Consider the following 19,920-nt stretch of genomic DNA (forward strand, 5'->3'; position numbering starts at 1 on the left):
TGCCGTCCCCTCCACCCAAGTCCGGCCGCGCGCCCGCCCCAACGCAAACACCCCACCCCCCACCTCACCTCCACCCCATCCCCCACCGCACCTCTTTGCGGCGCTCCTCGAGGACCCGCGTGCCCGTTGCGGGCTCCGCGGGCGCCGCTCGCCCATTGGCCAGCGGGCTCCGAGCGGGCAAAGTGGCCAACGGCCCGCAGCCGGTGCTTGCGGTGTGCAGAGATGGCGTCGGGGGCCAGGGCTCCCGTGCCGGAGGACTCCGTCCGGACAGTCAGCCCCGGCAGGCGAGGCGAGAGAGGGGTGTCCGCGCCCACCCGGGACTCGGTGGCGGTAGGGACTCCGAAGAGCGTCGCATCCCCGGTGCGGTCGGTGGTGGCGTCCCCGCGCCTGGTGAAGGGGAAGGCGGGCCGGGAGGCGGCCCTGCGGCGGCTGCAGCTCCCGCCGGCCTCTCACGCCGAGGGCCGGGGCCAGGGGGCCGAGGAGGAGGAGGAGGTAGAAGAGGAGACGGCGGAGAAGCCCCAAATGTCGGTGCCCGAGGGGGATGAAGAGGAAGCGCGGCCGCTGCCCCCAGTCTGCTTGTCCCCCATGAGGGGGATGTGGCGCGACGAGAAGGTGGCGCTGTACTGCGACGAGGTGCTGCAGGGCTGTAAGGTGAGGGGCGCACCGACCGGGCCCGCTGTTCCCAGAGTTCAAGTGACTGAGCGTTGGCGGGGCCTCCGCCTTCTCGGGGGCACCTGGCGCGGCCCCACCGCGTTACCGTTAGGCCTTCCGTCGGAAAGACCATTGTTGATTAGGGGGGCCGCTCCAGTGGAGCGTTTCCCGGCTTTCGAGGAGCTTCCAACACCAGGGTATCGATGGGCCTTATCGGAGCCAGGTTTACAGCTTAAGTTTTCCCATATAACAGTTTGTGCCCGCACAGAAGCTACGAGGACTTAGCCTTAACTTTGACCTGACGGCACTGGAAGTGTTTGCAGGAGTCTGCGGTGTGGAAGGAGGTTTCCTAGCCAAGATGTGTAGGTACCTGGCAACACTGACTAGAGCGCATACCATTCTATCCTATTTTGTTAAGTTACAGCAGGAGAATTTGTGCACAGAGATATTCGTTTCACCAATAATTATCAAAATTAAAAAATAGAAACTAAATTTCCGATGATGGGGCAGTAAAGAACTTGTGGTGGCTGCGGGGCACCTGGGTGGCTCAGTCGGTTAAGTTATGATCTCGAGGTTCATGGGTTCCACGCCCGCACAGGGCTCTGTGCAGACAGCTCACAGCCTGGCGCCTGCTTCAGAGTCTGTCTGTGTGCCTGTCTGTCTGTCTCTCTCTGCCCCTCCCCTGCTCGTGCTCTCTCTCTCAAAACTAAATAAACATTTAATTTTTTAAAAAAAAGAACTTGTCGTGGCATTTAGTGGAGACCCAAGCAGCAGTGGAAGTTAGGTTTTCAAGAACATTAGTTATACTTACCCTATAGTTAAAACAGGAGCCAAAACAAAACGTGATTCATATGTCTGGATGAGTATATACATAGGAAAGTGACAGGATGAAAATATCAGTGGTTATTTTGGCTGTAAGGATTAGGAGTGGTTTTTGTTTTCCTCACATTTTGTGTGTTTTTCAGATTTTCTGTAGATTAACCATATTTTATAATCGGAAGAACATTTTATTTTTAAAAACACCATTACTGGGCGCCTGGGTGGCTCAGTCGGTTAAGCATCCGACTTCTGCTCAGGTCATGATTTCGGGATCATGGGTTCCTGAGTTGGAGCCCAGCACTGGGCTTTTTACTGACAGGTGAAAGCCTGGCCTGCTTTGGATTCTGTGTCTCCCTCTCTCTCTGCTCCTGCTCCCACTTGCGCTGTCTCTGTCTCTCTCGCTCAAAAATATACACCAAAAAAAATTTTGTAATAAAAAAATAAAAACATCATTACCATAAAACTGGGACACTATTAATGGCCAACTGAGAGTTGGAGAGGATGAAGTCTCTGAAAGGCAGTTGAAAAATGTTTATAAATTGTGTCATTTATCAGACGTGTAATGACTGAGTTTCACAGTGGTTTAGATTATTGTCATCCTTGAGGTAGCTGAACTGAAATTTTAAAAAATGAGCAGCATTTATTGAATGATTAATATGCTTGTTTGTTTTACGCAGTGGAGTGCTGTTTTAAATTTTTATATACTGAATATGATTTAAATAGGTTATAACTTTAAAGTTCAAAAAAATAAATAATTGCTATTTTAATATGATAATTACTGTTTTTAAAGGTATAATTACAGTTCTTTCTCCTCAAAACAAATTACTTAAATATAAATAACAAGTAGATGTCTCAGCACTGAATTACTCTATTGAGTGAATAGATCTCTTAAGGTTTTAATGTTTATGATATTTTCCAGTAAACAAAAATTCAGTTAAAATCGATTACTTTCCAGGTTCTTAAAAATTATTTAAGGGAATATTGGTCCCATATTTAAATAGAAATCAGTAAAAATATTTATGCATATCCTTCTACATATATATTTTTTCTTTTGCTAGGCAGAAGATGCTGATGAGGCTATGAGTAAATATCTGTCAGAAAAGTTAAAGTTGAAAGACAAATGGCTTGGAGTCTGGAAGACTAATCCTGAGTTATTCTTTGTGAAATACGAAGAAGCTTCTATCCCTTTTGTTGGCATACTGGTTGAGGTAAATAATTTTTACCTGATCTTTGTTCTTTTGAGTGAAATTATCAGTTCTTTTTATGACCAATATATGACCTTACTAATTTGTTGCTTTGATACTTAAACAGAGATTGACAAAGTTTATGTCCATTTTAAGTTTCTAAGCAAATCAGTAGCATAAAAAGAAGGTAAGGGGGGACATTTGCCTGTGCATGGTTAATCATTAAATGAAATCTAGCATATCAAACAATATTTATTGGCTTAGTTTCAGTTGCTCAAATAACAAAAGTGCATTTCTTTTTTTTTAATGTTTATTTATTTTTGAGAGAGAGAGAGAGAGAGAGAAAGAGGATGGGAGAAGAACCCAAAGCAGGCTCCAGGCGCTAAGCTTTGAGCTGTCAGCACAGAGCCTGATGTGAGGCTCAAACTCATGAGTGGTGAGATCATGACCTGATCCCAAATCAGATGCTTAACCAACTGAGCCATCCAGGTGCTCCTCAAAAGTGCATTTCTTTAAAATTAGTAATTTAGGTACAATAGACTTGGGCTGCCTTTCCCCATCATTTCCCTTTAATCTTCACTTATCTGAATTATGAGATTTAGTTAGATTAAGGCAGAAACAATGGATCCGAAAATTATTGGTAAAATTTTAAACTTCTTCCTATGAAAAGGGACCCTTTTAGTATAATACATCAACCTCCAACCCTTCATCTGGTAAGACTTCACTTTTTAAAGTTTATTCTATAGGTTAAATATTGTGGCATATTTGATGTCATAAGTTTCCTTCCCTTAGAGATTAGTTATCCTTGTATAGACATTAATATCTATAATTACAAATGGTACCCTTGCCTCAGATATTTCAAATCTGTTGTTTTGGTCACAAGAAAAATTTGTGTTTGAAATTCATTACGTTGCACACTCCCTGAAAACAATTCAATTCTATGTTCTATGAAGAAGTAAGTTAGTGGTATTTTTATGGGTAAAGAATGGCATATATTCAATCATAGAGACTATAAAAAATATAATAGAAACTTGGGATTCATTTTTCAATAATAATCTGTTTTTAGTGTTCTTTGAGGTTAGTTTAACTCCAGATTTTGTATAGCTCTTCTCTGAAACTTTCATAACATCTCTGGACTTTTTTCATGTGGATAAAATAAGACGAGATATATCATATATATATTTTTTATATATATGTATATATAAAATATATATATGTATAAAGCCAAAACAAAATATGACATATATATATGTATAGAGAAAGAGAGAGAGAGAGAGCAGTGTAAGTTTCTTGTATTTTCCAGGCGCAGCCAATTTTAAACAGTTTAATTAGTTATTGATTAATATTTACTTATTAATATATTAATTATTTAATTTAATTATTACTTTATCAATTATTAATTATTGTAGTGTTAATCCCCTAACTCCAAAGATCATGCTTATATTGCCACTTTTTGATTTTTCTGTTTTAGGTTTTATTTATAGGCTCCCACTAAGAGAAATGGGGATCTAGGTGTTTTCTATACCACCACCACTACCATTCTCTGTTCCACCTTATACCCATATTTCTCACATGCTCCCATCCTCCCAAAATACTTACATAGTAATTTTGGTTTTATCATATGCTCAGTGTTTACCTTCATAGATATGTAATATTCACTTCATAGATATATAAATTGTTTAGTATACTATGGTTAATTTTCCTTTCCTGGACATTTAGAAGTTTTCCTAGAGCTGCTTACCTTATTTTTTCTTTTTTTAGTTTTTTTACTAGTTTGTCCTCAGACTCTTCCCCAGTTATGTAAGTCGTCTGCACATAAACATGTCTATCAGTATCTCTTGCGTCCTCTGATCTACAGTCTGGATTGGTGATCTCTAGACCTGATGGATAGTTGTCCTTTGGGGATCTCCCTTCATTATCATCTTAGGAATTCCCTTTGCCATTCTCTTGTGCAAATAACCTGTTTCTCAGAATTCTTAACTTTCTTTTTTTCTCAGTCTAGTCTCTCACTTTGGCTAAGGACCTTATCCTAACAGCTTGATGGGTAAGGACACAAAGAAGATAACATTATTGTAATCTTGTGTACTTGAAAATATCTTTATAGTATCTTCATATTTATTTGAAAGATTGACTGGGTACATGATTCTAGGTATGATTTTATGACCAGAATTTGAAAAATACTCTTTATTTTTCTAGTGCTTCCAGTGTTGCTGGTTGAGAAGCCAATATCATCAATTCTCTGATAATACCTATATATTTTTTCTCTCTGAAAATTTGTAGGATCGTTTCTTTGTCCCCAGAGTCCTCCACCAAAATAATAGCAAAGGAAATTTTTTAATGTTTGTTTATTTTTGAGAGACAGACAGAAACAGAGCATATATGGGGAGGGACAGAGGAAGAGGGAGACACAGAATCTGAAACAGGCTCCAGGCTCTAAGCTCTGGGCTGTCAGAGCCCGACACAGGGTTTAAACCCCTGAGCTGTGAGATCATGACCTGAGCCAAAGTCAGATGCTTAACAGACTGAGCCACTCAGTCACCCCAATAGTAAAGGAATTTTTTAAAGGGTACATAAGGACAAGAGATGATAAGGAAGATAATGGCAACAAAACGTAGAAGGCATAGAATAGATAAATAAATGGCAACTGACAGCAGAGCTAAGAAAATTGAATTCTAAGTTTGTAGTAGGAAGGCCAAAAAAACAACTTGATATATACTGGATAACGCGAAAGCTCCAGAATTGACTCTACTTAGATCTCTGGAAATGAGACTGAAGATAAAGCTAAGAAAAATTGGTTGAAAGCTATTTAATAAACTGAGACTTTCACCTCCAGAAAGATGGAGCAGATATACTTTTTTGCTATTCTTCCTACCAAGTACAGAAAAAAAACCCCATTTGAATTATATTAATATAAAATAAACTCTAAAAGGTGAATAGAAGGCAGATTGGCTAAGGACCTCATGACCCAAGGAATGACATTATGGTGACTTCCCTGGAGGTTTGCTTCATATATCCTAGACTGGGCATCAGAGAAGCTGGCAACCTAGAAACACTGATAGGTGTAAACCAAAAATAAAAAATTTAAAAAGTGCCCCCCCCAAAGGCCTGCTTTCTCTAGACAAAGGACCAGGAAAGGGGCAGCCAAACACCACAGGAAAAAAAAAATAAGTTCTGCCCATTTCCCCCCTCTGTAGGAAAAGAGTAAGTGAAGAGCTTAGACTTCCACTTTTGTCAAGTTGTAACAAGGAGTTACACTTGCCAGAGTGGTGTTAGGGAAGACTTAGTGTGAATAAATGGGGAGCTGGCTGATAAGGAACTTCCCCCACCCCCATGGTGTCAGTGTAGACTACATGGGCAGACTGGACTACCACCCGCACCAGTAAGGAGAGACTCCTTCCATTTCCTGCAGCAGTGATGTCAGAAAAGATCCAGTGGAGGAGAATCGGGACTCTCACCACCCTACCACAATGTCAATGGAAACAACATGAGGGGCAGTAATGAGATGCTCCTCTCTTGACAGCAACAAGCAAAAGAATTAAACTGGACCTCTTTTTATACTATACACAAAAACAAACTAAATGAATTAAAGACCTAAATGTGAGATCTGAAAACATAAAAATCCTAGAAGAGAGCACAAGCAGTAATTTCTCTGATATCAGGCATAGTAACATTTTTCTAGATAGGTTTCCTGAGACAAGGAAACAATAGCAAAAATAAACTATTGGGACTTCACCAAAATGAAAAGCTTCTGCACAGTGAAAGAAACAAGCAACAAAACTAAAAGATAACCTAGTGAATGGGGGAAGATATTTGCAAATGATATATCTGATAAAGGGTTAGTATCTAAAATATATAAAGAACTTATAAAACTCACCACCCAAAAAACAAAGTCATAAAATGGGCACAAGACACGAACAGACGTTTCTTCAAAGAAGACATTCAGATGGCCAACAGACATGAAAACATGAAAAGATACTCATCATTCATCATCAGGGATATACAATGAGATTTTACCTACCTTTCAGAATGGCTAAAATCAAAAACACAAGAAATAGTGTTGATGAAGATGTGGAGATAAAGAAATCCTCTTGTACTGTTGATGGGAATGCAGACTGGTACAGCCATTGGAAGACAGTATGGAGGTTCCTCAAAAAACCAAAATAGAACTAGTGATCCATACTACTGGGTATTTACTCAAAGAATACAAAAATACTACTTTGAAAGGATATATGCACCCCTGTGTTTATTGCATAATTATTTACAATAGCTAGATTATGGAAGCAGCCCAAGTGTGCAGATAAATGGATAAAGACAATGTGTGGGTAATGGAATATTATTAACCTACAAAAAAGAATATCTTGCACTTGCAACAACATGGATGGATCTGGAGAGTATAATGCTAAATGAAATAAGCCAAAGGAAAACAAATACTGTATGATTTCACCCATATGTGGAATTTAAACAAGTGAAGAGAGGGGTTCCTGGGTAGCTCAGTTAGTTAGGCATCTGATTCTTGATTTCATCTCAGGTCATGATCTCATGGTTCATGAGATCAAGCCCCATGTCAGGCTTGGCACTGACAGTGCAGAGACTGTTTAGGATTCTCTCTCTTTCTCTCTTTCTGCCCCTCCCCTGCTCTCATGTGCTCTCCCTCTGTCTCTCTCAAAATAAATAAATAAAAACTAAAAAGAGAGAGAGAGGGGGAACAAATGAAAGAAAACAAAAAAGAAAAGAAAACAAACTCTCATCTGTAGAGAACAGATGGCTACCAGAGGGGAGATAGGTGGTGGGATGGGTGCAGTAGGTGGAGAGGACTAACACTTATCTTGTTGAGCATAGAGTAGTACATGGAATTGTTGAATCACTGTATTGTACACCAGAAAATAATATAACACTGTTAACTAATCTGGAATTTTAAAAAAAGTAGGCTTTGAAAAATTGTGTTATTTTATTTAATATTGATCTATAATAATTTTGCGGGTGTGGTTAAAGAAATCATAAAGTTTAAAAGAAGAAATTTTGTAAGTAGATCATGTGTGAGGGAAAAATCCTTGTGGTTTATTTTGATTTGTAACTACAGATTTTATAATATTTGTCTTAGGTAATTTGTAAACCACGCCAAAGCTCATCATCTTGTTTCAAAGTTACTGTATCTGTGGCTGAGCCCTTTTCTTCTAACATTGCAAACATTCCAAGGGGGTTGGTCAATGAGATTTTGGAAGAACTAGAGCACAGTGTGCCTCTCTTGGAAGTATACCCTGTTGAAGGACAAGATTCTGATAATCATGATATTGCTTTGGCCTTGGAAGTTGTAAGGTATTCAACCTTTTTAACTCTTAAAATTATCATATTCAGAAAATTAATATGTAAGTCTACAAGCACTTTATAAGTTATTTAATTTTTACTCACTACTGAATTAAATTTGTCTATTTTTTTAAAGTTTGTTTTTTATTTATTTTTTAAGTAATCTCTATACCCAACATGGGGCTTAAACTCATGACCCTGAGATCAAGATTCACATGCTTCACTGAGCCAGCCAGTTACCCCTGTCCATTTTTAATGAACATACTTATAACTCTTTTAAACATTCTTTTGTGGAAGTATTATATATGTGCAATGAAAAATTTGCCATTATTTTGACCTTGCATTTTCAAAAATTGATTTTAAAAAGTTCTAGAGATAAGTAACATTAAATTTTGTTCATATTTAATCATCTTAAATATATTAGATTTTATTTTTCACATGTAAAGACATTACAAATCTAGATATCATCCACATTATGATTGCTTCTTACAAGTTGATACAGTTTGAGAGAAGCTATCCATAAACATAATACAGAATATTTTGGGGGCATATTTTTGTTTTTCTAACACTTTGTCCAGAATATACAAATCTGATTGTATCTTAAGTATTAGTTCTTTATTGAACAAAATCTAGAGTTCTTTGAACCTGCATTTTATATTCCCACTTCAAGAAATATTATTTTATAGGAACCGCAAATAGAATCTAGATCATCTAATTTTTAAAGGCTTGACTTTAGGGGGCCCCAGGTGGCTCGGTCCATTAAATGTCTGACTCTTTTTTTTTCTTAAGTTTATTTATTTATCTTTGAGAGAGAGAGAAAGAGCACAAGCTGGGGAGGGTCAGAGAGAGAGGGAGACATAGAATCTGAAGTAGGCTCTAGGCTGTCAGCACAGAGCCCAACACTGGGCTCCAAACCACGAACAGGGAGATCATGACCTAAGCCTAAGTTGGCCGCTCAACCGACTGAGTCACCCAGGCCCCCAGTGTCCGACTCTTTATATTGGCTCAGGTCATGATCTCCTGGTTTGGGAGTTCATGCCGTGCATTGGGCTCTGTGCTGACAATTGCAGAGCCTGCTTGAAATTCTCTCTCTCTGCCCCTTCCCAACTTGCACTGTCTCTCTCTTGTGCGAAATAATTAAACTTAAAAAAAAAAACCAAAAGTTTGATTTTAGTATTAGTTCACTGAAAGAGTATTTAAAAATATTTTTCTGGGGCATCTGGGTGACTCAGTCAAGTGTCCGACTTTGGCTCTGGTCATGATCTCATGGTTTGTGAATTCAATGCCCACATCAAGCTCTATGCTGACAGCTCAGAGCCTGGAGCCTGCTTTGGATTCTGTGTCTCCTTCTCTTTCTGCCCTTCCCCTGCTCATGCTCTGTCTCAATCTCTCTCTCTCTCTCTTTCTCAAAAATAAATAAAACATTTAAAAATTTTAAATATATACTTATTTTCTTAGAATTCATATCAAAATTCTGACATGAGAATGTCTTTTTAATTCTACACATGGTATTGGCTCTTTTGATCACTTTTTTATTTGATTCATCATAGGTTTTTTTATGATTTTCTTTGGAGAGACTGGGATGATGAAGAAAGTTGTGAGAATTATACTGCTTTGATTGAAGAAAGAATTAATTTGTAAGTATAGTGAAAAACTTACTCAGGACATTATGTAAGAAAAACATTGTTAATTATGCTGATACTTTTCAGGTGGTGTGATATACAGGATGGAACCATACCTGGTCCTATTGCACAACGTTTCAAAAAAACTTTGGAGAAGTATAAAAATAAACGTGTTGAACTCATCGAGTATCAGAGCAATATCAAGGAAGATCCATCTGCAGCAGAGGCTGTTGAATGCTGGAAAAAATACTACGAGATAGTAATGCTGTGTGGATTATTGAAAATGTGGGAAGATTTACGTCTCCGGTAATAATTTGTTCCATTTTAAACAAAAAGATTACATAGTCATTCTTTTATCATGTCACTTAACTCATCATATATGTTACCCTGATTGAAGTAGATTATAAAATTAGATGTCCAAGTACAACTACCAGTATTGGAAAATTATTTTTATATAACTGTATTCACTGAAATCATTAGACTTTCAGATAAAAAAGTGTCAACAATCGAGTTCTTTCCTTATTTTTCATCTTTATCTTCTTGATTTTGGCCAGAACCTAAGAAAAGAGAAGGCAGATCTCCAACACATATAATATGCAAAGTAAAGGAGAAAGTTGATTAATTTGGCTGCCTCATAATTTCTTCTTCTCTAACCAACATTAAGTTGATAAGTTGTTTTTATGATAAATAAAACAATGTAGATTTAGCTAGCATCATTCTCCAGAGTACTTCAAAATGTATTAAAATATTTTTACATCACTGTGCAGTAAAGTATATATTTCTGTCCTTGTTTTAAATAGAAGGAAACAGGAATACTTGCTTTATGGTTTCAAAATTAATAGAAGTTTTTGAATGGAGCCAAAGGACTTCTGATTATTTCATACTAGATTGTTAAACCCCTTCTTATGTCTTCTACTTGTACACATTCTTTGCCTTATGAATTTTGAGCCACATTTTACTTGTCTAACAATTAACTTTTAACTAACTAAATCTTTTTTTTGTATTTTCTTTCAAACTTGACTTATTTTTTAATCATTAAGAATCCCATTTAGTCCCTATTTTTAATGTTGTTTATTGGGATTCCTGTGTAACAAAACCTTTGGATTACTTTGGGAAATCAATATAGGTAAGATTTTTGAAATCTACTTATCTAGAAATCCAGATTCAACAAAAGTTGCATTTGAATACAGATTAATATCACTAGACTTTAGATTCTAATGGCATAGGGCCACAAGGGGTTCTTTCATCTTAAAAGTTACAATAAAAAAAGTTACAATCACAAGAGTCTAGGTCTGGAAGTGTTGGAGTGAGTTAATTGGTCAAATCCTTTCATTGTAAACAATTATAAGATTTGGACAAAAAAATATTAAAATATCCAGCTATTTGAAGGCACTGTAAAAGTACCAAAGCTGGCAGCAGCCAGAAAAGTTGATCCTTGGAATGGCTAAGAAACAGGGATTTGCTTTTCAGTCTGAGAATGATTACCAGTTCTCATAGCTCTGGCAGCAAAAACTGAAGCCCTACTATTACAAGGTAGCAAAGGACAGAATTCAAGGCTGGCAAAACAGCTGGAAATTTAAGTGGGATATCCTGAAAGAAGAAAGTTGCAAAAGGGGTCAGATCCAGAATTTGAGCTAAACTATGCTCGCATTGGTGAAGGAGAGAAATTTGAGAACCATGCTTCAAAAAGAGTATGTAGTTGAAGCATGGAATTTGAAAGAACTGAAGAGACATTTCAGCTGGATTTTGAGCCCAGGCAAGGTAATTGCCTGCTAGAATACAGGACTAACAATCATCAGAAAAACATAACACAATCCAGAGTTATGAGAATATATTTTCCAAAGTCTCCAGTGTTCAACCAAAAATTAATGGACTTGCAAAGAAAACCAGAAAATAGGATCCTTACCCAGGAAAAAAGATAGTAAAATCAGATTTTGAGTGGGCCCACATGTTGGATTTATCAAAACTTCAAAGCAGCTATTATGAATATGTTCTAAGAATTATAAGAAAACTTGGTGCCAATAAGTAGAGAATCTCAACAGAAAAATGGAAACTAAAAAAGAACCAAATATTTAGAGATGCAGCTCTAACATGCTAAGAGCTTATGAGTTATCACTCCCATCCTGAAAATAAGAAAAAAGCTGAGGAAACTGAAAATGGCTTTCTTGTACCCATAAGAAAACTGAGATCACAGGGCAAACTGCTGCCATAAAATCTGGGGAGAGAAGTAAATTCAGAGTCACAACCAAGATCTGCCTACCTGGAATAGATAACCCCCTAGAGCCATAAGCTGTAAGAACATGTAAATGGGTAATTTTAATAAACTGCTGGAGGTTGAATGTGGGCCAGAATACAAGTGAGAAACTCCTGGTGGGTGGCAGTTCTTAGGGAGGCAGGCTATTTCTCTGTGGGGTTTTGCCCCCAGGAATCTCACAAGTTCTCAGATGAAAAGCCAAGAAAAATCCCACAATACCCCTGGTTGGGGATAAGAAAACTTACCATTGTGAAATACATCCAGAGCATCTCCATGACAAAGATTTATTTAAGAGGGGAAAAGACCTTCCCAGAGCCTTTGCCCACCTAGAATGGCATTTTCTTGACTCCAGCCCCCTCTAGCCTTCCTCTCTGGGAAGAGGAGGGCACTAAGAAATACATGAGAAAGTCACAGTCCAAGGACTTGGACCCACTAAAAGACTAATATTTAATCATAAGATTATAGAACACTTTCTTTCCACCTTACCTTACAACACACCAGGCCAGGCTCCAGTAAAATAATGGAATTATACCTAAAAGAGCTACAAGACACAAACCTAGTCAAAAGAGGAGTTTTCAAAGGCAAAAATATGAAAACCATAGGATTTTGAAGCCTGTGATACCTACAGCTACAGCAAGCAGTTTACCTTCTGGCCAGATTAATATAAAACCTCACACTAAAAGCCTGTTTACTTCAGTTTCTATTAATCAATATATCATGCTTGGGTCTCCACAAAATATTATAAGACATGCTAAAAGGCAAGAAAAAATTAAGCCTGAATAGAAGAAGCAAGCATCAGAACCAGACTCAGTTATGATCTTAAAATTAATCAGGTGGAATTAAAAATAACTAATTAATATGTTAGTCTTTAATGAAAAAAAGGACACAACATGCAAGAACAGATGAATAATGTAAGCATAAAATAGAAACTCTAGAATGAATTAAAAGAAAATGCTAGAAATAAAAAATGCTGTAATTAAAAATGAATGCCCTTGGGGCACCTGGGTGGCTCAGTCGGTTAAGCCTCCGGCTTCAGCTCAGGTCAGATCTCACGTTCGTGGGTTCGAGCCCCGCGTCAGGCTCTGTGCTGACCGCTAGCTCAGAGCCTGGAGCCTGCTTCTGGTTCTATGTCTCCCTCTCTCTCTGACCCTCCCCCTCTCATACTCTGTCTCTCTCTGTATCAAAAATAAATTAAAAACATTAAAAAAAAATTTTTTTTTAAATGAATGCCCTTGATGGGTTTACTAATAGATGGGATGAAATTGAGGAAAGAAATCCGTGAGCTTGAAGGTATGTCAACAGAATCTTTTCAAACAAATGCAAACAGAAAAAAGAATGAAAAAACAAAACATCCAGGTATTATAAGGCCATTTGGAAGGGTGCAGCATATGTGTAATTGGAAGACCAGAAGAGAAAAAGAGTAAATGCAACAGAAGAAATGTTTGAATTAATAATGGTGAGTGGTTTGAATTAAATAATTTTCTAAAATTAAATGCAGACACCAAATCATAGATCTAGTAAGCTCAGAACACTGAACAAGATTACCAAAACATCTATATATAGGTATATCATATACGAACTGAAGAAAACCATACATAAAAAAAACTGAGGGCGAAGAGATCACCTTATCTGTAGACTTATTATAAGAAACCATGCAAACAAGATGAGAAAGGACTTAAATATTCAAAGCATTGAAAGAAAGAACTACCAACCTAGAATTCTATATCCAGTGAAATTATTTTTCAAAAGTGAAAAGGTAATAGCTCTTTTAAACTAAAAGAAAAAGGGTGGTTCAGTTGGTTAAGTGTCCAACTTCAGCTCAGGTCACGATCTCGCAGTTTATGAGTTCAAGCCCTGCGTTGGTCTCTGTGCTGACAGCTCAGAGCCTGGAGCCTGCTTCAGATTCTGTGTCTCCCTCTCTCTCTGCCTCTCCCCTGCTTACGCTCTCTCTCGCTTTCTCTCAAAAATAAAATAACATTAAAACACTTTAAAAAGGGGGAAAAAACCCAAGTGAATTTATTACCCTGCAAGAAAAATTAAACAGAAAGCCTGAGTGGACCTATAGCAAGTAAGGAGATTGAATTTGCAAATTAAAAACTAACAAAGAAAAACCAAAGACCATATGTCTTCACTGGTGAATTCTACCAAACATTTCAAGGATTAACACTAATTATTCACAGACTTTCAAAATAGAAGGGAACACTTACTTACTCACTCAATAAGGCCACTATTAGCCTGATACAAAAACTACAAAGACATCACAAGAAGAAAAAAAGCCCTATAGAATAATATCCCTTATGAATATAGATGCAAGAATTCTCAGAAACACGCTAACAAATGGAGTCTAACAACACATTAAACGGATCAGACACTAAGACTAAATGGGATTAATCCCAGGGTTGTAAAATTGGTTTAACATATAAAAATGAATCAGTATAACACACCATATTAATAGAATAAAAAACCAAAGCCACACCTTAATACAGAAAAAGAATTTGATAAAATTGAACACTTCCATCATATAAATTCTCAAAAATCTTGGGATAGAAGGGATCTTTCTCAATCTGTTCAAGGCCTTCTATGAAAACTCTTTAAGGAAATCATAGTGCTGAAAGAATGGATGTTTCCCCCCAAGATGAGGAAGATCTTAAGGAAAGAAGACAAGTGGGAAGACAGGATGTCCACTCTTACCACCTCTGTTCAAACCGTACTAGAGGTTCCAGCCAGAGCGATAGGCAAGAAAAAGAAAAGCCATGCATACTGGAAAGGAAGAAGTAATAAAATTATCTCTATTTGCAGATAACACGATTTGTATATAGAAAATCAAATAATGAAACACTGCTCAGCAATATAAACAAAATGATACATGAAGTAACACGATGGATCTTAACATGGACTGAGCGAAAAAAGCTAGATACAAAGAGTACTTCATATATGTTTTCATTTTAAAATGTCATTTAAAAATTCCAAGAAAAGGGTTATCTAACGACAGAGAGTAGATCAGTGGTTGCCTGGGAATAGGTTTGGAGGATGGACTTCAAAGATGCACAAAGGAGCCTGTCAGTGTGATGGGAATGGTCTGTATCTTGATTATTGTGGTTGAGTTAAATGGTGTACACATTTGTGAAACTGCATGGCATGGTTTACTTAAAATGAGTGTCCGTTGTGTAAATTATACCTTAATAAATTTGGCTTACAAATACACTGATACATACTTTTGATTTTAAAACTAGGATTGCATGACAAATTACTGTATTTTGTGAACATAGGATGCTGTACCTGAGCAGCTAGTGATCAGATACATGGTGAAGAAATGTGCAAGTAGTTCTCTTTCTCAAGATCATAATTAGTTGCTTAAATTGGTATAAAAATGCTGACTGGGTTTACTTTTGAAATGTTTAATGAAACTTTCAAAGATGAAAAATATTGGTATTAAAGCTACATCCCATTTGTATGAAGTAATAATGTGGTTCAGAGAACCCCAAATATAATACCTAAGGAGATGAGTACATCTACATCTGTTGGAAAAGGAGTGTCCCTTTTGGCTAATAGTAATGATAAAAGTCATACTCAAACTTTCTTTTGATGACACTTAGCATGACTAAGTGATAGGAAGCAGGAATTGTAAAGAAAAGCAGAAAGAAGAGGAAGAGTGGAATTAATTAGAAGTGCTAAACAGAAAACAATTTTTAGCCCCCCCACAACTCACCAAGAGGGTAAGATGTTCTGCTGGGAGGCCGCAGCCCACACACCCATGGAGACCATCTCCTTTGAAACAAAACACTCTGTTAGTCGAACACAGTATCTAAAATGAGGCATGTCCCTAAACCTTTTTATGCCTTAGTATCACAGACATAACCAACCTTTGCTTTGTTGTGAGTCCACAATTCAGTGGGCTATGAAAGTACAATCAGGAAAATTTTCTACTGTATTGAAGAGTTGAGGTGACAGGTACTGATTGTAATGGGTTACATACAGATTTCCAGGAACAAGCCATGAAAATGAAAAGATTTTACAGATCAAGGGTTTAAATAATCAGTTATCTAAAAGAGTTTAACCGTTCAATTGCTCTCAAGTTCCTCACTTCTGTCAGAGTTTAAAACTAGTGAAGCCTACTTCTCAAAGATGCTTGGTGCCACATTTTATTTTCTAAGTAAGTATAGCTTGAGGTTTTTTTCAGGTTAATTTAATCATAAATAAATGTTTTCAATTCTAGAGTTCATGGACCTTTCTTTCCAAGAATACTGAGACGCAGGAAGGGAAAAAGAGATTTTGGAAAGACTATAACACATATTGTGGCAAAAGTTATGACCACGGACATGGTAAGAAATACACTTGACCTCTATTTGTTTATTTAAGTTGTAGTTGCATATAATCAGAAAAGAAGCTCTTCGAGGGTAAGGTTCTTGTCTGACATTAATGCCTTGTTTCTCCCATTACATCCACTTCAACGATTGGCATATAATAGGTATTAAATAAATGTCAATGACTATTTACTGAATACAGACCTTGTTGCTGGGTGCTGTTAGTGGCTATGGGAAGGATAGGGGACAAATATGAGGAAGACTGCTTTTGAGGGAGATACAACTTTGAACCGGATCCACAGTCTTGCTTCTTCATACATTTGGGAAGTTTGAATTATGGTGGAGATATGGACACATAGTCAACACAGAATGATAAAAGCTGTGATAGGAGGATGTATAGGATGTACATAGGACGATGTGTAAGTCAGAATTGGGAATTTTGGCAGTGCTAGCTGGAAGAAATAACTCAGCAGAAACCTGAGAGATGAGCATAAATTTAACCAGCCCAAGAGGGAAAAATGTTTTAAGTCAAAGAGCAAATATTTCTATCTTACTTGATGGCTCCCTAGCATTTCACACCTCTCTCCTTGAAATATTCTTTTTTGTTGTCTTCTGTTACTATCCTGGTTTTCATTCTCTAGAGTTTTTTTTCTTCTGTCCTCTAAATGTTTGGTACTTTTTTTGGCACTATATATTATCCCTAAGTGATTTATCTGACCTCTTCCCATGACTTTGATTATATATTACTGATAATCTAAAAGGTGTATCCACAGCCCCAATTCTTATTCTTAGTCCCAGACATGTATGTCCTAATGCCTGTTGCTTGTCACCATTTAATTTTCTCATAAGTACATCTCCTTAAATGTCCACAGTTAAATTCAGGATCTTGTCCATTGGCCTGTTTGTATTCTAGAGCTTTCGATTCCAATAAATGGCACCACCATCTGTCTTGCTGCTAGTCACAGTGTCGTGAGAACTATCCTATCCTTCATATACCCACTTCTGTCCTCCCTTCACCAACTCAACATCCTGGCGCGCACCAGGTGCTTTCACAGAGCCACTCATATCCTTCAGGTCTCAACTGAAGTATTTCCACAGAAAAGGGCTTTCTCAACCTTCCAGAATACATTACACTGCCTTTCCCACAGTACCTTGCATTTTCCCTTATTGTTATGTATTTAATACTTTTTGTGGCTGTCTATAAAATGTCTGTCTCTTTTATGAGAACATGAGCTTCTTGAGAACAAGCTGTGTTATGTTTACCATTCATCCAGTCACCTAGCATAATGTTTAGCACATGGTAGGTACTTAGTGGTTTTGGTGAATTAGTAAATGAGTGTAAATTTGACAAGAGAGTGTGGTATATATGAGGAATGGAAAGAAGTGAAGCAAAGATGGTGTTTATTACCTAAGAGGAAAGTAGTGAGAGATAAAGCTGGCTTATTAGCCTGGTCTTGTCTACTACCCTACCCATTTTTATTATTTTCAACAAAATTTAAATTTCTTTTAATTGCTTATTGCATCAGATTATTCAATAACATTAATTATTCTACCATCTTTGTAAAAAATCTTTATAAAAAATAAGGTATAAAAAAGTAAGGTATAGATTTTATTTCTATCTCCAACCTCATTTTATTATTTTTATTTTTAATTATCTTTTTCTAATGTTTGTTTATTTTTGAGGGGAGGGTTAGAGAGAAGGGGACCTAAGTGGTCTCTGTACTGACAGCAGAGAGCCCTGTTTGGGGCTTGAACTCACGAATTGGCAGATCATGATCTGAGCCAAAGTCAAACACTGAGCCATTCAGTCGCCCCTTTTTTTGTTTTTAAATATGTTTCTGGCTTTCTTTTCCTATGTGAGAGGGAGAAATTTCTTTGATTTTTATCTTGTGGTTTGCAACCCTGCCTTCATTTGTGTAAGTAAATATCCATGACCTTCGCAGGCCTGGGGAATGTGAGGAAGACTCTGCTGAGATGGCAGCATCATCAGCTTCCACTTTGCTTAGATCTTTTGTCTTAGATTTACTGTTGAGTGGACAAAGTCTTTTAATTTGATAGTCATCAGAGCTATGTACAGAACCTTTACCCTTCTTAACTTTGAGGGTTCTTTACTCAAAGTTCTTCCTGCTCTACGTTCTCAAACAATTTTATCCATGCCCCATCATTTCTATGTTGGTGATCTTCACAAGTACTATAGTAAAAGACACGGACTCTGTAGTCAGATAGCCCAGGGTTTAAGTAGCCTGTCTGAGATGACTTAATAACTATGTAATCTTGGGCAAGCTGCCTAACTTCTGAGCCTCAATTTCCTTATTTGTAGAGTGACTTAAAAAGAGAGGTAAATGGTAAGATTTCATTCATTTTGTGGCTGAATAATATTCAAAGACGAATACCATATGATTTCACTCATAATTAAGAAATAAAACAAATGAACAAAGGGTAAAAAAAGAGAAGGACAAATCAAGAAGCAAACTCTTAATTATAGAGAGTAAACTGATGGTTACAGCGGGGGGAAGGGGGTGATGGGTGAAATAGGTGATGAGGATGAAGGAGGGCACCTGTGAGGCGTGCGGGCGGGTGGAGGGAAGTGTTGAATCATTATATTGTACACCTAGAACTAATATTACACTGTATGTTAACTAACTGGAATTTAAATAAAAACGTAAAAAGCCCCCCAAATAGAGAGAGAGGTCAAAACTGTATATTGTGCTGATTAAGACCATGGGCTCTTGAAAGCCAGACTTCCTGGATTCAGACTCTGGCTTTGCATTTATTAGTTATGTGATTTTCAACAAGTTATTTACCCATCTGTGCATTAATTCCTCATTTATAAATTATATGTATTTCTTATTTATATGTGAAGATTAAATTAATTCATATTTGTAATAGGTTTAGCATATGCCTGGTATGTAGTAAGTACTCAATAAATGTTTAGTAGTAAACTAAACTACCACCACCACACCACTATCTGATAGGAATTCTTGAGGATGATATGAGATGTTACATATAAACCGAGTAGTGCCCGGCACACAATGATTTTTTCAGTAAATTTATTCTTTTATTTCTTTCCTTTCTTGCTTGTATTCTCTGCTGACCAGCATTACTATATGTCCTTGTAAACATCTTTACCTGGATGTTTCCGCAACATACAGCATTTCTATTGAACTTACTGTCTTTTGAACACAGCCCATCCCTAGTCCTTCTGTATTCCTTATTCACTTACTGTCATAAATACCCTTTCAGACCAAATGAAATATTAGTCCTTACCTCTTCACTTATTCTCCAAGTTCTCAAATGTGATGACAGTCTTTAGGTTTAGAACACTCTGGCTTTTCTTTTTTTGTTTTTTAAAGATTTTATTTTTAATTGTTTTTTACATTTAAATTCAAGTGAGTTAACACTCAGTGTAGTATTGGTTTCAGGAGTAGAACCCCGTGATTCATCGCTTACGTATAACACCCAGTGCTCATGCCACAAGTGTCCTCCTCAATGCCTTACGGTTTGCCTCTCTCTGTTTTTATCTTATTCTTCCTTCCCTTCCCCTATGTTCATCTGTGTGTCATCACATTGGAGAACCTGGAGAATAAGTGAAGAGGTAAGGACTAATATTTCATTTGGTCTGAAAGGGTATTTATGACAGTAAGTGAATAAGGAATATATGTGATGAGTGAAATCATACGATATTTCTCTTTCTCTGACTGGCTTATTTTGCTTAGCATAATACAATGTAGTTTCATCCACCTTATTGCAAATAGCAAGATTTCATTCTTTTTGATTGCTGA

General features: G+C 37.3%; 1 protein-coding gene across 1 annotated transcript in view; it reads left to right on the forward strand.

The window, feature by feature from the left end:
* Positions 1-114: 114 nt before the first annotated feature.
* The window catches only part of SHCBP1L (SHC binding and spindle associated 1 like), a 30,607-nt gene continuing 10,801 nt past the window's right edge, over positions 115-19,920 (forward strand). The window contains exons 1-6 of the mRNA XM_029935232.1: positions 115-651; positions 2,529-2,678; positions 7,756-7,970; positions 9,509-9,595; positions 9,668-9,886; positions 16,051-16,156. Coding sequence (XP_029791092.1) covers positions 223-651; positions 2,529-2,678; positions 7,756-7,970; positions 9,509-9,595; positions 9,668-9,886; positions 16,051-16,156 — 1,206 coding nt within the window. The 5' untranslated portion in view covers positions 115-222. The remainder of the gene's footprint in view (positions 652-2,528; positions 2,679-7,755; positions 7,971-9,508; positions 9,596-9,667; positions 9,887-16,050; positions 16,157-19,920) is intronic.

Source organism: Suricata suricatta, chromosome 3, assembly GCF_006229205.1.
Source record: "Suricata suricatta isolate VVHF042 chromosome 3, meerkat_22Aug2017_6uvM2_HiC, whole genome shotgun sequence".
Lineage (NCBI taxonomy): Eukaryota > Metazoa > Chordata > Mammalia > Carnivora > Herpestidae > Suricata > Suricata suricatta.